This window comes from Equus przewalskii, chromosome 2 (genome assembly GCF_037783145.1).
Source record: "Equus przewalskii isolate Varuska chromosome 2, EquPr2, whole genome shotgun sequence".
NCBI lineage: Eukaryota > Metazoa > Chordata > Mammalia > Perissodactyla > Equidae > Equus > Equus przewalskii.
Genome location: NC_091832.1, coordinates 115,494,896 through 115,513,187, shown reverse-complemented (window position 1 = coordinate 115,513,187; position 18,292 = coordinate 115,494,896). Strand labels below are relative to the sequence as shown.

The 18,292-nt window shown below is 43.9% G+C and overlaps 1 protein-coding gene across 1 annotated transcript in view; it reads right to left on the bottom strand.

Moving 5' to 3' along the window:
* The window catches only part of ELOVL6 (ELOVL fatty acid elongase 6), a 134,519-nt gene extending 117,620 nt beyond the window's left edge, over positions 1-16,899 (bottom strand). The window contains exons 1-2 of the mRNA XM_008539516.2: positions 16,725-16,899; positions 16,434-16,554 (exon numbers count right to left, since the gene is read on the bottom strand). Coding sequence (XP_008537738.1) covers positions 16,434-16,522 — 89 coding nt within the window. The 5' untranslated portion in view covers positions 16,523-16,554; positions 16,725-16,899. The remainder of the gene's footprint in view (positions 1-16,433; positions 16,555-16,724) is intronic.
* Positions 16,900-18,292: the final 1,393 nt, after the last annotated feature.

The following is an 18,292-nucleotide window of genomic DNA, read 5'->3' as shown; positions in this document are numbered from 1 at the left end:
TGTTCCAAAGCACCATGTGGCAGACTTTTTAGCAGAATACTAAATTAGAGCTCCCCGCTCCTCTGCTGCTATTCTCAAATACAGACTTGCTCCTTTTAATGCATATGTGACAAATTTTAGTAAGCTTTAATAAATTTCTTACTGGCTTCCTAGTAGATAATATTTCATTGTTCAAACCAAATGCGTGGGAAGTCCTTATTTTTTATTTTTCAGAAATATCCAGGTGGATCACCAGTGGACTGCAAATGATATTTGAGAAACTGCTTGGAAAAGAAAGCCTAGAGAGGACATAACAGCATTTTCATATAGCAAATAGCATTTTCAAATGCAAGCAAGACAGTCATGCGGGAGTGAGAAAAAATATAGCTGGAGTCAGAACTAGTCTAATGGAGGACTAACGGAGGGACGCAACGCTCAGGTGAATACGGAGAACAGCCTTCAAACAATCAGAGCTACCCCAGGTGGAATGAACTGAAGGGGGCTTCTTAACGAAGTCCTCAGGTTCTGAGAATGGATGACCAAGTCAAGAAGAAGGAATTGCCTTACCCAAATAGAAGACTAGTGCTAATGACCACAACACATGGAAATGCTATTATCTATGACCTTCACTGCAGTCAAGAAAACACAGTTTAAGACACTTGATAGTATGGGGACCTGGAAATGGCCACCCCAAGATATGTCTCTTTGGCGTGAGGATTATTTGAGGCTGGTTTCTTTGCAGACAGGAAAGCAACTGAAAAGTAGAATTTGCTTACCCTTTTGTTAAGAGACATTTACATTGTAAAGGAACTCTCCATCTGTAAAGATATCTCCCTCTGTACCACAAAGAAGGGGAGATGACCTTCTCTCTAGAAACTCTTAATCAATGGGGAAGGCAAGGACTTAAATCTGCATTTGTTTATTGTGCTTGTCTGGTAACCTCCTGTAACTGACTTCCCTCCCCGTCCCAATGTTGGCATTTCTTTAAGGATTAAGCATCTTTCCTTAGGCTAGGAACTGATTGCTGTGCTCACCTGTGACCACCCAGCTCAAGACAATAGACTCGCCTCCTGCTACGCCCTCTGAGATAGCAGACCCACTATCTGCTGTGTCCATCAAGCGCTGTGATGACAGGACAATCTTGTGACTGTTGTGGGAGGGACGTTTCAATCATATGTGAAATATCCTGTTTGGGCGTATATAACCACTTTGTGCACCCCACTTCTTCGGTGCCCTTTCTTCCTTTGGGAAGAAAGGCCCAGGGCCATGGTCCTCATAAAGCTTTGTTTAATTTTCTCTTGCTATTCTGTCTCATGTGAACTTAATTCGTTCTCCGTAGAAGAAATGTCTCTCCCCTACAATAGCCTACCCATCTCTCTCCTTCTAGCCCCAAAACACAGTAGAAATGAACAATGATGTGATGCAGAATGGTAATCTTCATTTTTTTTTCCTTCTGATTAGACCTTCTACACTAAATGTTGAGATGTCCTGAATTTAGAACAACCGGAAGCATATAGGTTAGTGCTGTCAATTCTTCAAATGGGTCAACCTGGAATGTGGAATGGTTTTTGGAGCTACCAATTGAATAAAACTGTGGATAAAAATGTTAAACGTGATTTGTTTCAGATTCGCTGTGTATTATTAAATAAAGCAGGTAAACCAATCTTACCATCACATAAAATATTTATTGTAACTAGCCAATCTTCATTGTATTTATTCTCTCTCTATTAAAAGTTAATTTACCTCAACTTATGATGAAAATTTTTAAAAGTGTGAGGCAGTACAGTTTTTCAAACTTCTTTTAGGAGAATGTGAGCAAAAAAGTTTGAAGAACACTCCTTTACTCTAGAAAATTCTATAAAACTATCTGTTTTTTCTGAATAAGCATCACAATGTTCCATGACATCTCAATCTTCTCTTACTTTCTAGTCAGTACCAAGTGTTGGACTCCTCTGTGGGGCCATTTTTCACAAGGGCACAAAGTTTCTGTGTCTTCATGAGAGTTCCTACCCACCAGACTATAAGAGAAAACATAACTGCTCTGACAAATGAATGCTTCTCAAATTTGACCTCAGCAAAATAAAAAATTCTTTCATTTCCTGGACCTTTGGGTCATTCTCTAAGTCAAAACTGCTGTTGTTAATACGACAAATTCTGAGCGTCTATAATACCAGGTCCGAAAAGGGAATAACCCACAAGTGATAGGGCCCCAGTGAATGGGACGGTCCACTTATTACTTAAGTATTAGTTTGTGGATATAGTTATTAGTTACAAAACACCTCTAAAAGCGCACACATCACAGAGGGTGCAAACTGTCCACTGCAGTGCCAACACCAAGCCTGGAGGAGGTGCTGGAGGAGGCCTGGAAGAGGAGCTCATACATAGAGGGCAGAGAGAGACTGGAGAAAGATGGCAGACCACTCCAGATTGGTAGGTGGCAGGGAAGTTACTTATGAGGCTTGTGTCAGGCAGCCGCAAGACGAGTAGATCTCTGCACCCATCCACTAGAATTTTAAAAGTTCACATAGAGACCTTAACAGGGCTCAGTCACATATACAGTCCAGATGTCCTCAACAACACATTACTCTCTCAAGGCTGCATCCTTGAAATGGCTCCTAGCAGCAGAACAGTGGGAGGAACACACACTCCAGGGACGGGGAGGGAGTGAAGAGCCTCGATTGCCCAGGTCTAGTTCCCAGGTCAACTGGCGGTCACATCCTCTTGATGAGGTCCCTCAACAGGAGCTAAGAGGGAACAAATAAGCACATGGAAGAAGCCCTCCCACCCCCTGTGAACTCCTAATGGACTTCCTTGTCTCAAGAACCAGAGAATTGGGAACCTTAAAGAAAGTCCTTAATCCACTTAAAAGATTGCTCCACCGAAGCTTACCACAATTCAGGCAAGCAAGAGAAAACTGATGTGTGATCGTCTCCTATGTTACTTCACTAAGAACCAAACAGCCGTGCCTCTTTCACTGAAATAAAAAAAATCTTTCAACAATGACCACAGACATACTTGAAGCATAAACTTGCAAGGTCATAACCCTTTTCAGCCACTATCATTTTCACATATTGATACAGTGATTTTTACCTCAGTGTGTAACACATGCAGACACTGTCACACTTTTGCTGAATAAATTACTAAATAAGATAACCTCAGGTGTTTTATAGGAAGTAAATTAGTAATCAGTGTCTACTACCAGGACTGGCTGTACTTGATACTGTGTTTGTTACGTGTGATTGAAGATGCAGCATAGCTTCTGAAAATCTTCCCAAACGTTCGTGGTAGAACAGGCCTCCACAGGTTTTATGAAGCAAAATTTATGTTGACAGTGTTTTCTCTTGCTGGGATCTTTCAAAGTAGGTTACGGGTTCTCGAAAGCCAAGTTGATGTCAGTCATTTTCTTTTTTCCCCTCAGTGCCAACACCTTGGTGGTGGTTCCCAGGTAATGGGGCTCTTTGTGTCATATTTGAAGGACTGATTACACGGCCACTTTGCGTTTCCTTGGGAATTTAATTGTGATTCCATATAGTGTCCCCTTTCCCGCCTGATCCCAGAGTCTATGGTGCAGACAACAATAAAGGTGTAATAAAAACGTATGTGCTGGAATCAAAAACATCCCAAAGAATAAAACCCCAGGACCAGATGGCTTTCCTGGGGAATTCTACCAAACTTTCAGAGAGGATTTAATACCTATCCTTTTCAAGCTATTCCAAAAAATTAGGGAAGATGGAACACTTCCTAACACATTCTATGAGGCCAACATCACGCTGATACCAAAACCTGACAAGGACACCACGAAAAAAGAGAACTACAGGTCAATATCACTGATGAACATAGATGCAAAAATTCTAAACAAAATTTTGGCAACCAGAATTCAGCAATTCATCAAAAGAATCATACATCAGGGATCAGGTGGGATTCATATCAGGGACAGAGGGATGGTTCAACATCCGCAAATCAATCAACGTGATACACCACATCAACAAACTGAGGAATAAAAACCACATGATCATCTCAATAGATGCAGAGAAGGCATTTGACAAGATCCAACAGCCATTTATGATAAAAACTCTGAACAAAATGGGCATAGAAGGAAACTACCTCAACATAATAAAGGCCATGTACGACAAACCCATAGCCAATATCATACTCAATGGGCAAAAACTGAATGCCATCCCCCTGAAAACAGGAAAGAGACAAGGATGCCCTCTATCACCACTCTTATTTAACATAGTACTGGAGGTCCTGGCCAGAGCAATCAGGCAAGAAAAAGGAATCCAAATAGGGAGGGAAGAAGTGAAACTCTCGCTGTTTGCAGACGACATGATCTTATATATAGAAAGCCCCAAAGAATCCATTGGAAAACTGTTAGAAGTAATCAATAACTACAGCAAAGTTGCAGGGTATAAAATCAATTTGCATAAATCAGCAGCATTTCTATACTCCAGTAATGAACCAACAGAAAAAGAACTCAAGAATACAATACCATTCACAATCGCAACAAAAAGAATAAAATACCTTGGGGTAAATTTAACTAAGGAAGTGAAGGACCTATATAATGAAAATTACAAGGCCTTTCTGAGAGAATTGGATGACGACATAAGGAGATGGAAAGACATTCCATGTACATGGATTGGGAGAATAAACATAGTTAAAATGTCCGTTCTACCTAAAGCAATCTACAGATTCAACGCCATCCCAATCAGAATCCTGATGACATTCTTTACAGAATTAGAACAAAGAATCCTAAAATTCATATGGGGCAACAAAAGACCCCGAATTTCTAAAGCAATCCTGAGAAAAAAGAACAAAACGGGAGGCAACACAATCCCTGACTTCAAAACATACTACAAAGCTACAGTAATCAAAACAGCATGGTACTGGTACAAAAACAGGTGCACAGATCAATGGAACAGAATTGAAAGCCCAGAAATAAAACCACACATCTATGGACAGCTTATCTTTGACAAAGGAGCTGAGGGCATACAATGGAGAAAAGAAAGTCTTTTCAACAAATGGTGCTGGGAAAACTGGACAGCCACATGTAAAAGAATGAAAATTGACCATTCTTTTTCACCATTCACCAAAATAAACTCAAAATGGATCAAAGACCTAAAGGTGAGACCTGAAACCATAAGGCTTCTGGAAGAAAACGTAGGCAGTACACTCTTTGACATCAGTATTAAAAGGATAGTTTCGGACACCATGCCTTCTCAAAGAAGGGAAACAATAGAAAGCATAAACAAATGGGACTTCATCAGATTAAAGAGCTTCTTCAAGGCAAATGAAAACAGGATTGAAACAAAAAAACAACCCACTAACTGGGAAAAAATATTTGCAAGTCATATATCTGACAAAGGCTTAATATCCTTAATATATAAAGAACTCTCGCAACTCAACCACAAAACATCAAACAACCCAATCAAAAAATGGGCTGGAGACATGAACAGACATTTCTCCAAAGAAGATACACTGATGGCCAATAGGCACATGAAAAGATGCTCATCATCGCTGATCATCAGGGAAATGCAAATCAAAACTACACTAAGATATCACCTTACACCCGTTAGAATGACAAAAATATCTAAAACTAATAGCAACAAATGTTGGAGAGGTTGCGGAGAAAAAGGAACCCTCATACACTGCTGGTGGGAATGCAAACTGGTGCAGCCGCTATGGAAAACACTATGGAGATTCCTCAAAAAACTAAAAATAGAACTACCATACGATCCAGCCATCCACTACTGGGTATTTATCCAAAGAGCCTGAAGTCAGCAATCCCAAAAGTCCTGTGCACCCCAATGTTTATTGCAGCACTGTTTACAATAGCCAAGACGTGGAAGCAACCTAAGTGCCCATCAACAGACGAATGGATAAAGAAGATGTGGTACATATATACAATGGAATACTACTCAGCTGCAAAACAGAACAAAATCATTCCATTTGCAATAACATGGATGGACCTTGAGAGAATTATGTTAAGTGAAATAAGCCAGCGAGAGAAAGATAATCTGTGTATGACTCCACTCATATGAGGAATTTAAAACTATGGACCAAGAACAGTTTAGTGGATACCAGGGGAAAGGTGGGGTGGGGGGTGGGCACAAAGGGTGAAGTGGTGCACCTACAGCACGAATGACAAACATTAATGTACAATTGAAATTTCACAAGATTGTAACCTATCAATAACTCAATAAAAAAAATAAAATAAATAAAATAAATAAAAAATTTAAAAAAAGTATGTGCTGGGCACTGTTCTAAGGGCTTAATGTATAATAACCTGTTCAGTTCTCACAACTTGCTAATGTAGATGCCATCACCATCATCATCATCATTCTCCCCAATACTATTATCATCATTTCTCAATTTAGAGATGAGGGAGCTGAAGCTGAGAGGCGCTAATTAACTTCCTATGTCGTGGAAGCAGGGCCTGGAGCCTCCAGAGCCCACGCGCTTAACCACTGCACTACAGTGCCACAGGGAACTCTCATCATCACGCCTGGGAACAACTGACAAACAAATGCAAAGAACAGACTCCAAAAACTAGCAGGAAGTTAGAGACTAATTCTCCTCTCTCTGCACACTGAGTAGGAGCCGGCTTCTCCTCTCCCCCCTCACTTCCTCCTCTCCCCCCTCACTTCCTCCCTGAGGTTTCTGACCTCCAGGTTGTTGAAGAAGAGATAAGCACAGTGGTTTCTCTTCATTTAGATAGTGATGGAAAATACATTTCTATTTCATATGCTAAACTAGTTGCTACATCTGCTCCCAACTACGAAAAGTTAGCACACTAGAGGCCACAGACATCACTCTGCGGAAGAAATTATTCACAATGACTAGTCATGCTAGACAAAGGCTAATATCCTTATAATATACAAGTGTAAGAAAAGAGCCAATTAGGAAAGGCCAGGTACAGATAATTCACAAGAGCAAATGGACAATAAACACGAGTAAGTTTTTTGAATCTTACAAGAAACCAAATAAATACAAATTAAAGCAGTGAGATATCACTTTTTACATTAACTTATCAAAGATTTTTAAAATGTGATCATCTTCATTGCTAAGAAGGGCGTGAGAACTCTCCTTCCCTGATGGAGTATAAATTGGTTCAACTTCCCTAGACATCAACCTGCCTGCAGATATCATAAACCATAAAGAGAGTCATTCCCCTGGACGCTACAGTTTATGTTTATCCAAAGGAAATTATCAGATCAGTGAAAAGATTCCTTACAAAGATGTTCAGAGGACTATTTCTAATAGCAAAATACTAGAAACTCAGCATGTTCAACATTAAGGGAACGGTTACCTAAACTAATTTAAACCCTAACAATAAGATATTAAGTTGCCCTGAAAATTATAAGTATGGACAGGTTTTAGTGACATGAAAAACATTTATAATGTAAAGAGGGAAAAAAGCAACATAAGAAGTTGTGATGAGATGCTATGAAATGGACAGTGCCCAGTGCAGTCCCTGGCACACAACCGCAACGCCATCAGTCATTGACATGCACTGAACGATCTACAGATAGAAAAACTCGGAAACAAGGCTGACCGCAAAGTAACTGTGGTTGCCTCTGATAGGAAGTAAGGGTGTTTTCTTTCCACATCTTCATGTTTTTTAATGTTTTCATTTCTTTTTTCCATAATAAATATTCATTACTTTAGAATGAGGAAAAGAATTTAAAAGCAATAAAACATAAAAGACTCTGGCTGTAATTTTTCACATTGTGGGAGCTGACCTCTAAGTACAGGGACATCCCCAACCCACACATTTTTCTTTTTGGTTTGGTGGGGGCTCTCTACCAGTAGCTACTCAAACCTGCCTGGAGGAAAGCCTGGGAGGACGATCTCCCAGAGTCCAGAACCAAGCTGATGTATGAGGCTGACGGCACGGAGAAGCAGACAGGAAGTACGTTTTCTAAGAAACGTTCCAAATCTGTGTCATGGTTTGAGACAAAATCGGAACATTTTATGATAGAAGCATCAAAGGTGACATGGCGTTCTCCAATCACAAAGTGCTGATACTGAACAAATAATATTCAGAAAATAACATTTGTTAACGGTTACAGTATTTACCTACACAGTTTAATGTTCATTATAAACAGGTGCTTTTGCAGTTCTTCTGGCCTTAAATGATCAGGATCCACTCAGTGAAAAATCGGACGTCAGCATCACCAACGAATAGAACCACAGTGCTGCCAGGTTTCCAAGGGCATTGTTTATTGATTGAATGTTCCTATTCAACAAGGGGATGCTCGGGGCCTGGGTGACCAAGCCTTGGTCAAGCCTGGAGCCCATTTCTCTTCTTTTTATCTCTACATCACATCCCAACTTGCTTAACCACGCTGCACCTCATTTCCTGTTGTGTGAAACTGAAAAGATAACACATCAAAGGGGGCTGGAGGACTCAGCGGTTAACAATGTAAAACATTTTAAAAGAATGCCTGCCATCAGAAAAACTACCCTGTAAGTATGAACTACCAGCATCATTTCTCTGGAATGAGGACAATCCTCCCCACTTCCTAAGATCTTTATGTCTATGTCGTAAAATTGAGAGGAAACCATAGGCCTTGATATTTACAGAACATTCTACTGAGCTTCCTACTCTTTATTGTGATGACAACCACTGCCCATGCAGCTTTTACGTGCTTAAGGCACCCACAGACTTCAACAGAAGACGCACATTAAAAAAAAAAAAAAAAAGTTTCCGGAGTAAACTTTTTCATCAGGCCTTTTTTTTTTCCCACTGAGCCTCCTAAAACAAGATCATGAAATTGTCAAAGTATTCAATTCCACTGAACTCACCTCGACTGAAAAAGTCAATTACCCCAGATAGAGTGGGCCTAGCATCTTTCAACACCTTTCTATTTTATTTAACCTCACCCTTACGAACAGAAGGAGCCAAGCCACTGGCCCTAAAAGAAAACTTGAAGATTTCAGCTATTATTAACCATATTGAAGATTTTTAAAAAATTTATTAATAATTGGGGTATATCCAAGTATTAAATGTTCAATTTTTACAGTTTTAAAATACTTATTAAAATCGTATCACTCAACTAGTTTTAAAAAAATTGACAAAATAGTCAATTAAATTAGGACCTATTTTGCAGCAAATTTTAGAAAAGTGTGTTTGGCTCGCAAGGTGCCCTTCTAACAGCAAAATATAGACAAGAAATGGTCTTTAATGGGGTAAAAGTTTTCATTTTTTTAAAAAGTCACTAACATATGTTTATGTATATGTACGTGCGTGTGCACACATATACATACACTTTTCTAGGAAAATGCCTACACTCTCCTCACAAAGATATATGATAAACATGCATTCCACTGACCTTTTCATAGTCATCACAGAATGACCTTGCATATTGTCCATTAAGACTTAACAAACAGTCAATTCAAAATTTCAGCCTCAAAACCCAAAGGATCACTTAAAAAAAAAAAAACTAGCTCCAAGGATGGGAGCTGATAAAATCAAGGGTTGAGCTAAAACATTTGAAATTTATCTTTAAGAAAATGGCAGGGCCAGCCCAGTGGCACAGTGGTTAAGTTCAGGGCACTCTGTTTCGGCGGCCTGGTGTTTGCAGGTTCGGATCCCAGGCCTAGACATACCCCTCATCAAGCCATGCTGTAGTGTCATCCCACATACAAAATAGAGGAAGAGTGCACAGATGTTAGCTCAGCGACAATCTTCCTCAAGGAAAAAGAGGAAGACTGGCAACAGATGTTAGTTTAGGGACAATTTTCCTCACTAATAATAATAATAATTAATAATAATAATAATGGAGCTATACTTATTTCACTTAAAATACGTGATCATAAACCTGATTAAAAACAGTAGGGGTCCCCGTCCCCAAAATACATTATATCAGTGATATTCTCCTTATCATATTGCAATTAGGAACTCTTCTACAAAAGCTTTAGAAAGAAAAAAACTTTAATATGAAATCCTGAAGGAAACAGAATAAAAGTATTAGAAAGCACTAAGTATCTATCCAGCAAAATTGCTTCTAATCAGCATGTCTTATTTATCTCAGCAAAGAGAAGTGTAAATCTTTTTCACGTGTACTTTTTTTTTTTTAAAGATTTTATTTTTTCCTTTTTCTCCCCAAAGCCCCCCGGTACATAGTTGTGTATTCTTCGTTGTGGGTTCCTCTAGTTGTGGCATGTGGGACGCTGCCTCAGCGTGGTCTGACGAGCAGTGCCATGTCCGCGCCCAGGATTCGAACCGACGAAACACTGGGCCGCCTGCAGCGGAGCGCGCGAACTTAACCACTCGGCCACGGGGCCAGCCCCTCACGTGTACTTTTTTTTGGCAGACAAGGTTAAAGTTAAATTTGAGAAAGTTCACAGTGAGTGACTGACTAAACAAAAATTTTCCTAAAAGTACCTGTCATTCCAATATGCTAGGATAAGGAACCTTAAAACCCAAAATTGAGTGCTCAATACTACATATGGAAATGAATCATGATAAACACATAAGCTTGAACTTTGATGACGTACATGCACCTATGCTTTGGGATGGTTTCTGCTCAGTGAACTTAAAATTACAAATTCATTTCTAACTCTAGGGCAATAATTTCTTTTAAAAGTACTAGTCTATCTCCAAAACAAAATTATTGGAAGTTAAATATAATTAGGGATGCTGCTTTTTAAAGTTCTCTGAGGCACTATGCCAACGTTACACGTTTGTACCTGCCTATACGCACACATAAACAATTACAATATAGACAAAGGATGAAGTTATGAGCCTGAACATTTCAATAAAGCCAAGATGTATTTTCCTTCAGATTTCCTAGGGATATCAATAGAAATACTATCTGTGGCACAGGTAACTTTCCTAGGTAAATGCCTCGGCTCTCCTAACAAAGATAAATGGCAGGTAACTGGGAGGAGGCAGATTTGAAGCAAGGGCCTAGAAAAGGTAGAGGGTACATGTAATGAGCTAAGGCAGATGCTGTGGACTGTTGTCTGCTTCCTATTAATAAAGGACAGTTCAGCTCACCTGTGTCCGCACAGGAAAAATTAAGTGGATCATTGAGACAATTGTTAGATAACTCATTTCAGAAACTATTTGGACCTAAAATACCCAGACCACTGAAGCAAAGACGAATTCTTGCTCTGCCTGACTAGTGCTACACTCCTCCATTTTACTTTGTTGGCTAGAGACCGATTGGATGGTTATTCCATGTCCTCCTAAGTGTTTCTAAGTCTCCGTCCTCCTCACAGCTTGTCCACTAACTACTAGAAAGAGTCTTCTTTCAAGGAAGCTTGCAAAACAACTCTTAGATCTGGAGTGGGCTGACTTTAGAGTTAAATTCCAATGTGATCCTGATACATTTAAAATTATCATCATCTAACATTAAAAGCAACAAGCAGCCTTCTCTAGACAGCAAATTTAACTTCTAATTTAATGAAAGGCCTTATGTAAAAATTTTACCACCATGTGCTCTTTATAACTAATGCAAATATAGAGATGAATAATATAATCATAAAATAATTTGCATTATCCCTGAGAATCCTAAAAAAAAACGGACTGCATGAATACACATCATTTTTTTTTTATAAAGATTGGCACCTGAGCTAACATCTGTTGCCAATCTTTTTTTTTTTTTTTGTCTTCTTCTCCCCAAAGCCCCCCCAGTACAGAGTTGTATATTCTAGTTGTGAGTTCCTCTGGTTGTGCTATGTGGGACGCCGCCTCAGCACGGCTTGATGAGCGGTGCCAGGTCCACACCCAGGATCCGAATCAACCAAACTCCAGCAGCTGAAGCAGAGCGCTTGAACGTGATCACTTGGCCAGGGGGGCGGCCCCTATACATCATTTTTTAAAAGATACCTGAAAGTTCAGATGAAAGTTCCCACACAACATTTCATTATTTTCTAGGATCATAACGTAGATCATATTTTTCTTCTCTATACATTTTCTCAGCCTTCTTATTCTTAACCTAGTGCATATTAGGCCAATATACCAGTGCTTTCTAAACTGTATTGAATGGCATGTTAAATTCAGCACACTTAAGCCTCTTCAATCCTAAGGCTAACACGAGCGTGATTCTCCAAAATAAGTGGCAAGCGACATAATGAGTACAATGTGGACACAGTATTTTCCTAGATAGCTGACCAAATTTGCATTTGCTGTAGAGTCACTGATTAAATGAGATTCTGTGATCTTTTCGGTGTCATGACCACAGATCACACTATTTTCCAGCTATTTTTCTTACAAAGGCATACAGCAGGTCACAAGGATTTTAGAAATCAGTGCAAAGCAACTGTCACTACAGGAAAACAACAGCCTGATCCTGTACCTGCATTTTAAAAGTTTGACAGACATGATGCTATATTTTGAGTAAAATACCAATACAGACTTATAATGCTTTCACGTTGTTTAATACTGAAATTGTACATCATGATACTTTCTAAACCTCCCATATAAGAAAGAACAGATAGACGTACAATTCCCTTTAAACAGTGTCTCTCTTAATTTTATTCCTTGGTAAAAACAAATTTGTGAATAAAAAGGTTTTCTTAGCCACACAGTATTTAATTCTAAAAATTCCTACTTTCTTATAGACCCTATAATACAGAACACAAAATATAAAAACATTAAAACCCTTAAAACCATCACCACGGAGGGAGGAAGGGAAGAAAAGTCAGACAAATATACAAAGCTTGAAAGGCTGGTTATGTGGAGGATGCCAAAGGGGCAGGATGCAGTGCGGGGGAGGGCTTCAGGAGGCTCTAGGCAAGCCCTGCGATGACGTCACCTCACATACATAATGTTTCAGCAGTCAGCACAGGCCTCCTGGTTTCCTATTGGCGAACACCGTGTCAGCCGACATCAGAAGATAATCATCATTGGCCAGACAATTACAACTAGAGCAACTAGCATTCACGGCTGTTCGCACAGACACGGGAGGCTGCTGGGAGGGAAGGCAGAGCCCAGCTGCCCCTTCTCACTCAATGACTTTCATGTCACTTGCCAATCACAAGGCGATTCTGCTCCCTTCCTGACAGCACTTATAAATTAAGTCAGTGATTAGTGAAAATAACAGGTAAAAGTCAGACATTTCATAAAAGAGCAAAATGCCTCTCTTTTCAGTATTGTAAAATCACAAGGGCTTTTCAGTGTGAAATTGGAACTCAAAAATGCTGCTGAGCCAAAAGCAGGCATTCTCCTCTGCCTCATGAAATAAACTCCCATTTACCAGATAATATGATCCAGGATATTTTTAACTTGACATGCAGTTTCAAGACGAGGCTCAGGATGATTCTCCAAGGGAACATATTTATTACTTTGCACTTCAATTCCTTTTCCAATCTATTATTTATGAAACTATTTGCTAGAAAAGTAACAAGGTCTATAGTAGTTGTCCTGTGTCTAGGACAATGAAGAGAGGGTTAATCATTACTTAAAGCAGCAATAAACTTGATAAACTTGCTTTGGTTGAACTTTTTACTGTTTATACCAACACCACTCCAAAACAGGGGGCACCTTTATATTAACACGTAACAAGGTAATGCATATGGATAAAAAGATATGTTTAATAAATACCCTTAGTTAAAGGCCTCTTAATTGATACTAGGTAGCATTCTAACAAAACCTCTCTCCTGGCCTTCCTCACCATTCTTCAAAAGACAGTGTAGCTCATTTTTGAAAGACAAGTTATAACTCTCTAAATTAACAAGTTTTGTTTGAGGCTATGTCTAAGAGATTTTTACCGACAACTGCAAATGACTTCTCAAAAGGCAGACAGAAGACAGCTTCACAACATTGTGTTTTTCCTCCAGAAGCTATTTCAAACCCTTTTAAGTTAATGAGTCTGGAAAAGGAATGACCACAAGGTTGCCTAAACTTCTCTTGCTCCGACGGGGTCTAAGCCTTGGTTATGGAGCCCCTTCTCTTGTCGACAAGGGAAATGAAAAGAAAATCTGCATTTTCTTATACACCTGATTCTGGACTTTGGGGCCGTTGGGGTTTTGGGGGAGGGCTTATAAAATTGGGCCCCTGGGATATTGGGAGAAACACACACACTCGGGGATAAAAGAAGAACGCAAGACCGCCGGTTAGGGTCAGGAAGACTAGCAAGGAAGGACTAACAGCCAGCAGGGTTTTCTGACTGCAACATGCAAGCTAAGAGGAACGGGAGGTCAACAAGGAGAGAAAAGGCCAGGAAGGGGAAAATCCTAGTCTGTAGCTATGGCATAATATTCAAAACGCAGGGGGAGGCCAAGGAGGTTAAGCTTCAGGTATTAACAGGTAGTGCTGGCAATAAAATGGGCAGCGGTCATCCTTTGAACTCACTGCACATGCACTTCCCCGGCATCTGCCCTGTGCAAAGCATCTTCCAGGTGCTCCGCGTGACTGAGTCAGATGAAACAAGAGCCGGGTCCTACAGAATGGACATGTGGAAGGCACAGGTAGACATACACAGAGTCCTGTGCATAAAGAAAACCAGGAAAGCTACTGCCAGAAGAAAGGAACAGATAAAGAGCTAGGAGGAAGCAGTGGTCAGGGCCCAGCGGGGAAAAGAAGTTGGCGCATTTTTACCATTTTCAGTCTGGGGAGGGCCGAGGCCCTGTCTGGCTCAGTGTGTACTCGAGTGAATGGAGAGAAGACGCGGGAAATGGTACCTGGAGGAGGCACCGAAAGTGGCCTCAGAGAAAAGGCAACAAGTAAATAAGAGGCAGCATGGCCCAGGGTCGTGGAAGGGGCTGGGCTGGCGGCCAGTGGATGGGGGCAGCCGGCTCCAGCAAGGCAGGTTCGACGAGGGTGCCGCAAGCTGGGGACGCGGCAGCCGACGGAAAACACGAGCACACGGGCCCAGCGAGGGAGGCAGAGCGGCACGCGCGGGGTGGCCGGAGGGGTGCTGCACAGCTGCAGAGACGCCCGGGCCCCCGCGCCCCGGCTCCGCGGCTGGAGGACGTGCACCGGGGGAGGCCGGCGGCAGGCCCGGGCGCGGCAGCCGCAAAGGCTAAGGCCGCCCTCCGGCCCCCGGGCCCGCGCCCCTACCGCCCTCCCGGCCTTCGAGCGGCCCGCCTTCCGGCCCCGGGCCCCCGCCACCCCGAGCCAGGGGAGCGCCCAGCCCGCCGCCCCGCCCGGCCGGGCCCAGGCGCGCGCGGCCGCCGCAAATGGCCAGCGGGGCCCGGCCGGAGGCGGCGGCGCGGCGGCCGAAGCGCCCGGCGCTGGTCGCGGCTCAGGGGCCGGAGGTAAGAGGAAGCGGAACCCCCTCCCCGGCGCCCGCCCGCGGCTCCCCCTCCCGGTGCAACCCCCTGCCCCGGCCCCGGAGTCTCCGGTTTCCCCTGGAGGAGTGGGGGAGGGAAGGTAGGGAGCGAGGGCGCGCGGGCACGCGAGCCCGGGCCCGCCCCGCCCCGCCCAGGCAGCTCCCGGGGGCTGACCGCCCCGGCCCGGCTCGGCTCGGCCCGGCGTGCGCCCGGCTGGCGCTTTACTGCTCGCCAGCCCCGGGGTCAAGAGGAGGGAGGGAATGTCTGCCACAGCAGCGCCGTCTACAAGAGGCGAGATGAGCACACTCTCCTGTGTACACACTGCAAGGTGACAGAGGATCGCCTCCCACACAGGGATTTTCCAAAGGACTGGCGGAGGGAGCACAGTAAACAAGAGAGATGCTTTCCGCCAGGAGAAGTTTGTCTAGGGAAGAGCCCCCAACCACTCTGCGGATCGAGGGGTTTTTAAATCTGTGTCTTCACTCCAATCAGCAGCCTCCCACCGAACTGGAGCGGAGCGTGTCCAAAAGGCGTTTCCGTAAAACAGAAACTTGGTAATGGCGTGGCTCCACGCGCTCGGGTTCATTCATTTTTATGACTGTATTCCTTGTCCCCTCCTTCCCGCCCCGTCTCGTTATGGAACCGGAAAGGGATCCGCGTGGGGACAGGGGTCCAGGAAAGGAGGAAGCGGCAGAGAGGAGGGCAGTGAAGTAGGAGCGCTGCAAGGAGAAAGGAAGGACACGAGGGATGGGGCGAGGGCGAGGACCAGAGAGCCGAGGCCGGCGGGCGGGAGAGGGTTAAAGGGAGCCGGAGAGCGGGTCCGCCCTCCACTGCCTTGCACACTCGGCTTGCAGGAGGCCAAGCCCGCAAACCCAAATCTAGATGAAAACCAGGAGGCAGCACAGGTAGGGAATCTGGAATGTGGCATCTCTCCCGCCCTCCCTGTCTTGCAGACATCTCTACTGGATGTATACATATATGTCCTATGTTATATAATCGATGTTAAAGATGCATGCGGAGCCTCGGTTCACACAGGGGCACCCAGTGACCCACGCGCCTCATGCAGCCAGGCGTCTCCTGCGCCCGGGAGACCCGGGACCTCGGCCATGGGCTCGCTGCTGCCCGCGATCCACCGCTCCATTCGCGCCCCAGACAGTGAATACCGACATGAAGGCACACCGGGGAGACGCGCAGGGCTCCCGGGAACAGTAGCACGCGAAAGCATCACCTACCAGTTTTCCTGCATCCATTGGATGGCTTCATTCTCGTTGAACTGCTTTTCGAATTCATATTCTTGTAAAGTCAACACTGACATGTTCATCGGGGCTGATCTTCGGAGTCGCTACGTGTTCTCTACACAAAATAAAATAATCTGTAAAGCGCTTGATTTCGAGGGCTCTCCTGTCTGCTGCCCCCACCCACCCGCCTCGGTCTTCCCCTGGCTGCTCGGTGTCCGGCAGTCGGTCTCTCCCAGCCTCTCAGCTACATCCACGGCTGAGCATAGCCTGTGCGGCGGCTCGCACCTCCTCGCTCCCGGGCTCTCCTCCTCCCGGCGTCCGCAGCCACCGTAGGAGGAAATGAATGCCCTGCGGTCTTAGTGCCCGCACGTTTGTCCATCACCCTTTTTACTCGTCTACAGGGAAATCTCCTCCCCCTCGTGCGATCGGAAAATTAACTCTTTGAGAGGGAGAGCGAGACAAGGCGAGCCCTCCCCAGCCCTGGGTGGGGGGGTGGGGGGTGGGGGCAGTTTTGTTTACGCAAAGGTGACTGGGGGAGTGGAGGAATGGCTTGGAGTGGGAGGAAGTGGCCTCGAGGTCGCCACAACCCCAAGTTACACCTCGTGGGCCGCTCAGCCTTGGCTTTGAACGAAGTTTCAACATGCAGAGCGCAGCCCCAAGGCGCGCGGACCTGCGAGCGTGGCTAATGGGCGAGGGAAATAGTGAAACCTGCCAGCCCTCTCCCAAGGAGAACTCCGGGCAAGCCTGAGGCGAGATCACGCATGAGGAGATTGCGCTTCCCACCTCCTTCCGCTCCCGCGGTACTCTGAGGGCCCCCAACCCAGAGCTATGGCTTTGGCTCTGGTAAACCCGGGGCTCAGAGCTCCTCAGTCACGTGCCGGCTGCGATGCTGAGGTTGAGGCTGATGGAAAGTCGAGAGTGACTAGTCGCCAGAAGAGGAAGAGAGGTTGGGTGGAGGGTTTGGGTACGTTGAGGGGTGGAGGTAATCACCTGAGACAAAGCAGGGAAGGAAGGTAGCAGATGAGAGAACTGGACCAAGTGGTCGAATGCAAAAACTTTATTTGTATGCATAAGGAATTTCGCTTTATGTATTGTACGGGTGGGTGGCACAGAATTATCTTTGAGGAGAGGGCGAAATGTAACTTCGACCCCTATTGAACCCCCAGTCTCAGAGCAACGTTTTAATCTCAGCTTCCGTATACACCCCTCTTTCTGTTCCCAGAGGGAAAAGTATATTCTACTCCCCCCGCCCCAGCCCCTCCACTCGTTCCCCACAAGCTCGGAAAAATGAAATATGAGACAAGAAAGCATCTAATAATCTAACCTATGGAAGTAATTGTAAATTTATAATAATAATGATAAGAAACCCATGCTTTGAAAACTAGGTGGACTTTAGGACCAGAAAGAAAATTCTCTTTCTCCAGCACCCTGCTCCCCACTTCCCTTGTTGTCCAAAGAGAGGGTATTTTCATTCAAAGTCAGGTGCCTGGAACCGCTGAGAAGTGAGAACTGGGAGAAACATCTCTGTAAGGGAGGAAGATATACTAAGAAATTAAAGAGTTTAGAAAATCCAGTATAATGTTCCGTAAATCAAAGGGCTAGACTGGTTGGTGATGAGCAGCTTAATTTATGTTAGTGCTCCCAACAATTCCATGTATGGACTCTCCTCATCTCTCCATTTAAGGGTTGTCCTTCTAGAGACTTCTGCAGTACAAGTCTGATTGACTTTGGAGGTAAAGCCCAGGCCAAAAGACTCAGCAGGATCAGGCTAGAAGGTGGGGGTGACCCAATGAGAGAGAAGGATTTTCGCACAGCACCTGGGCCTGTGAGCAATCAATCAATAGTTGTAAAGT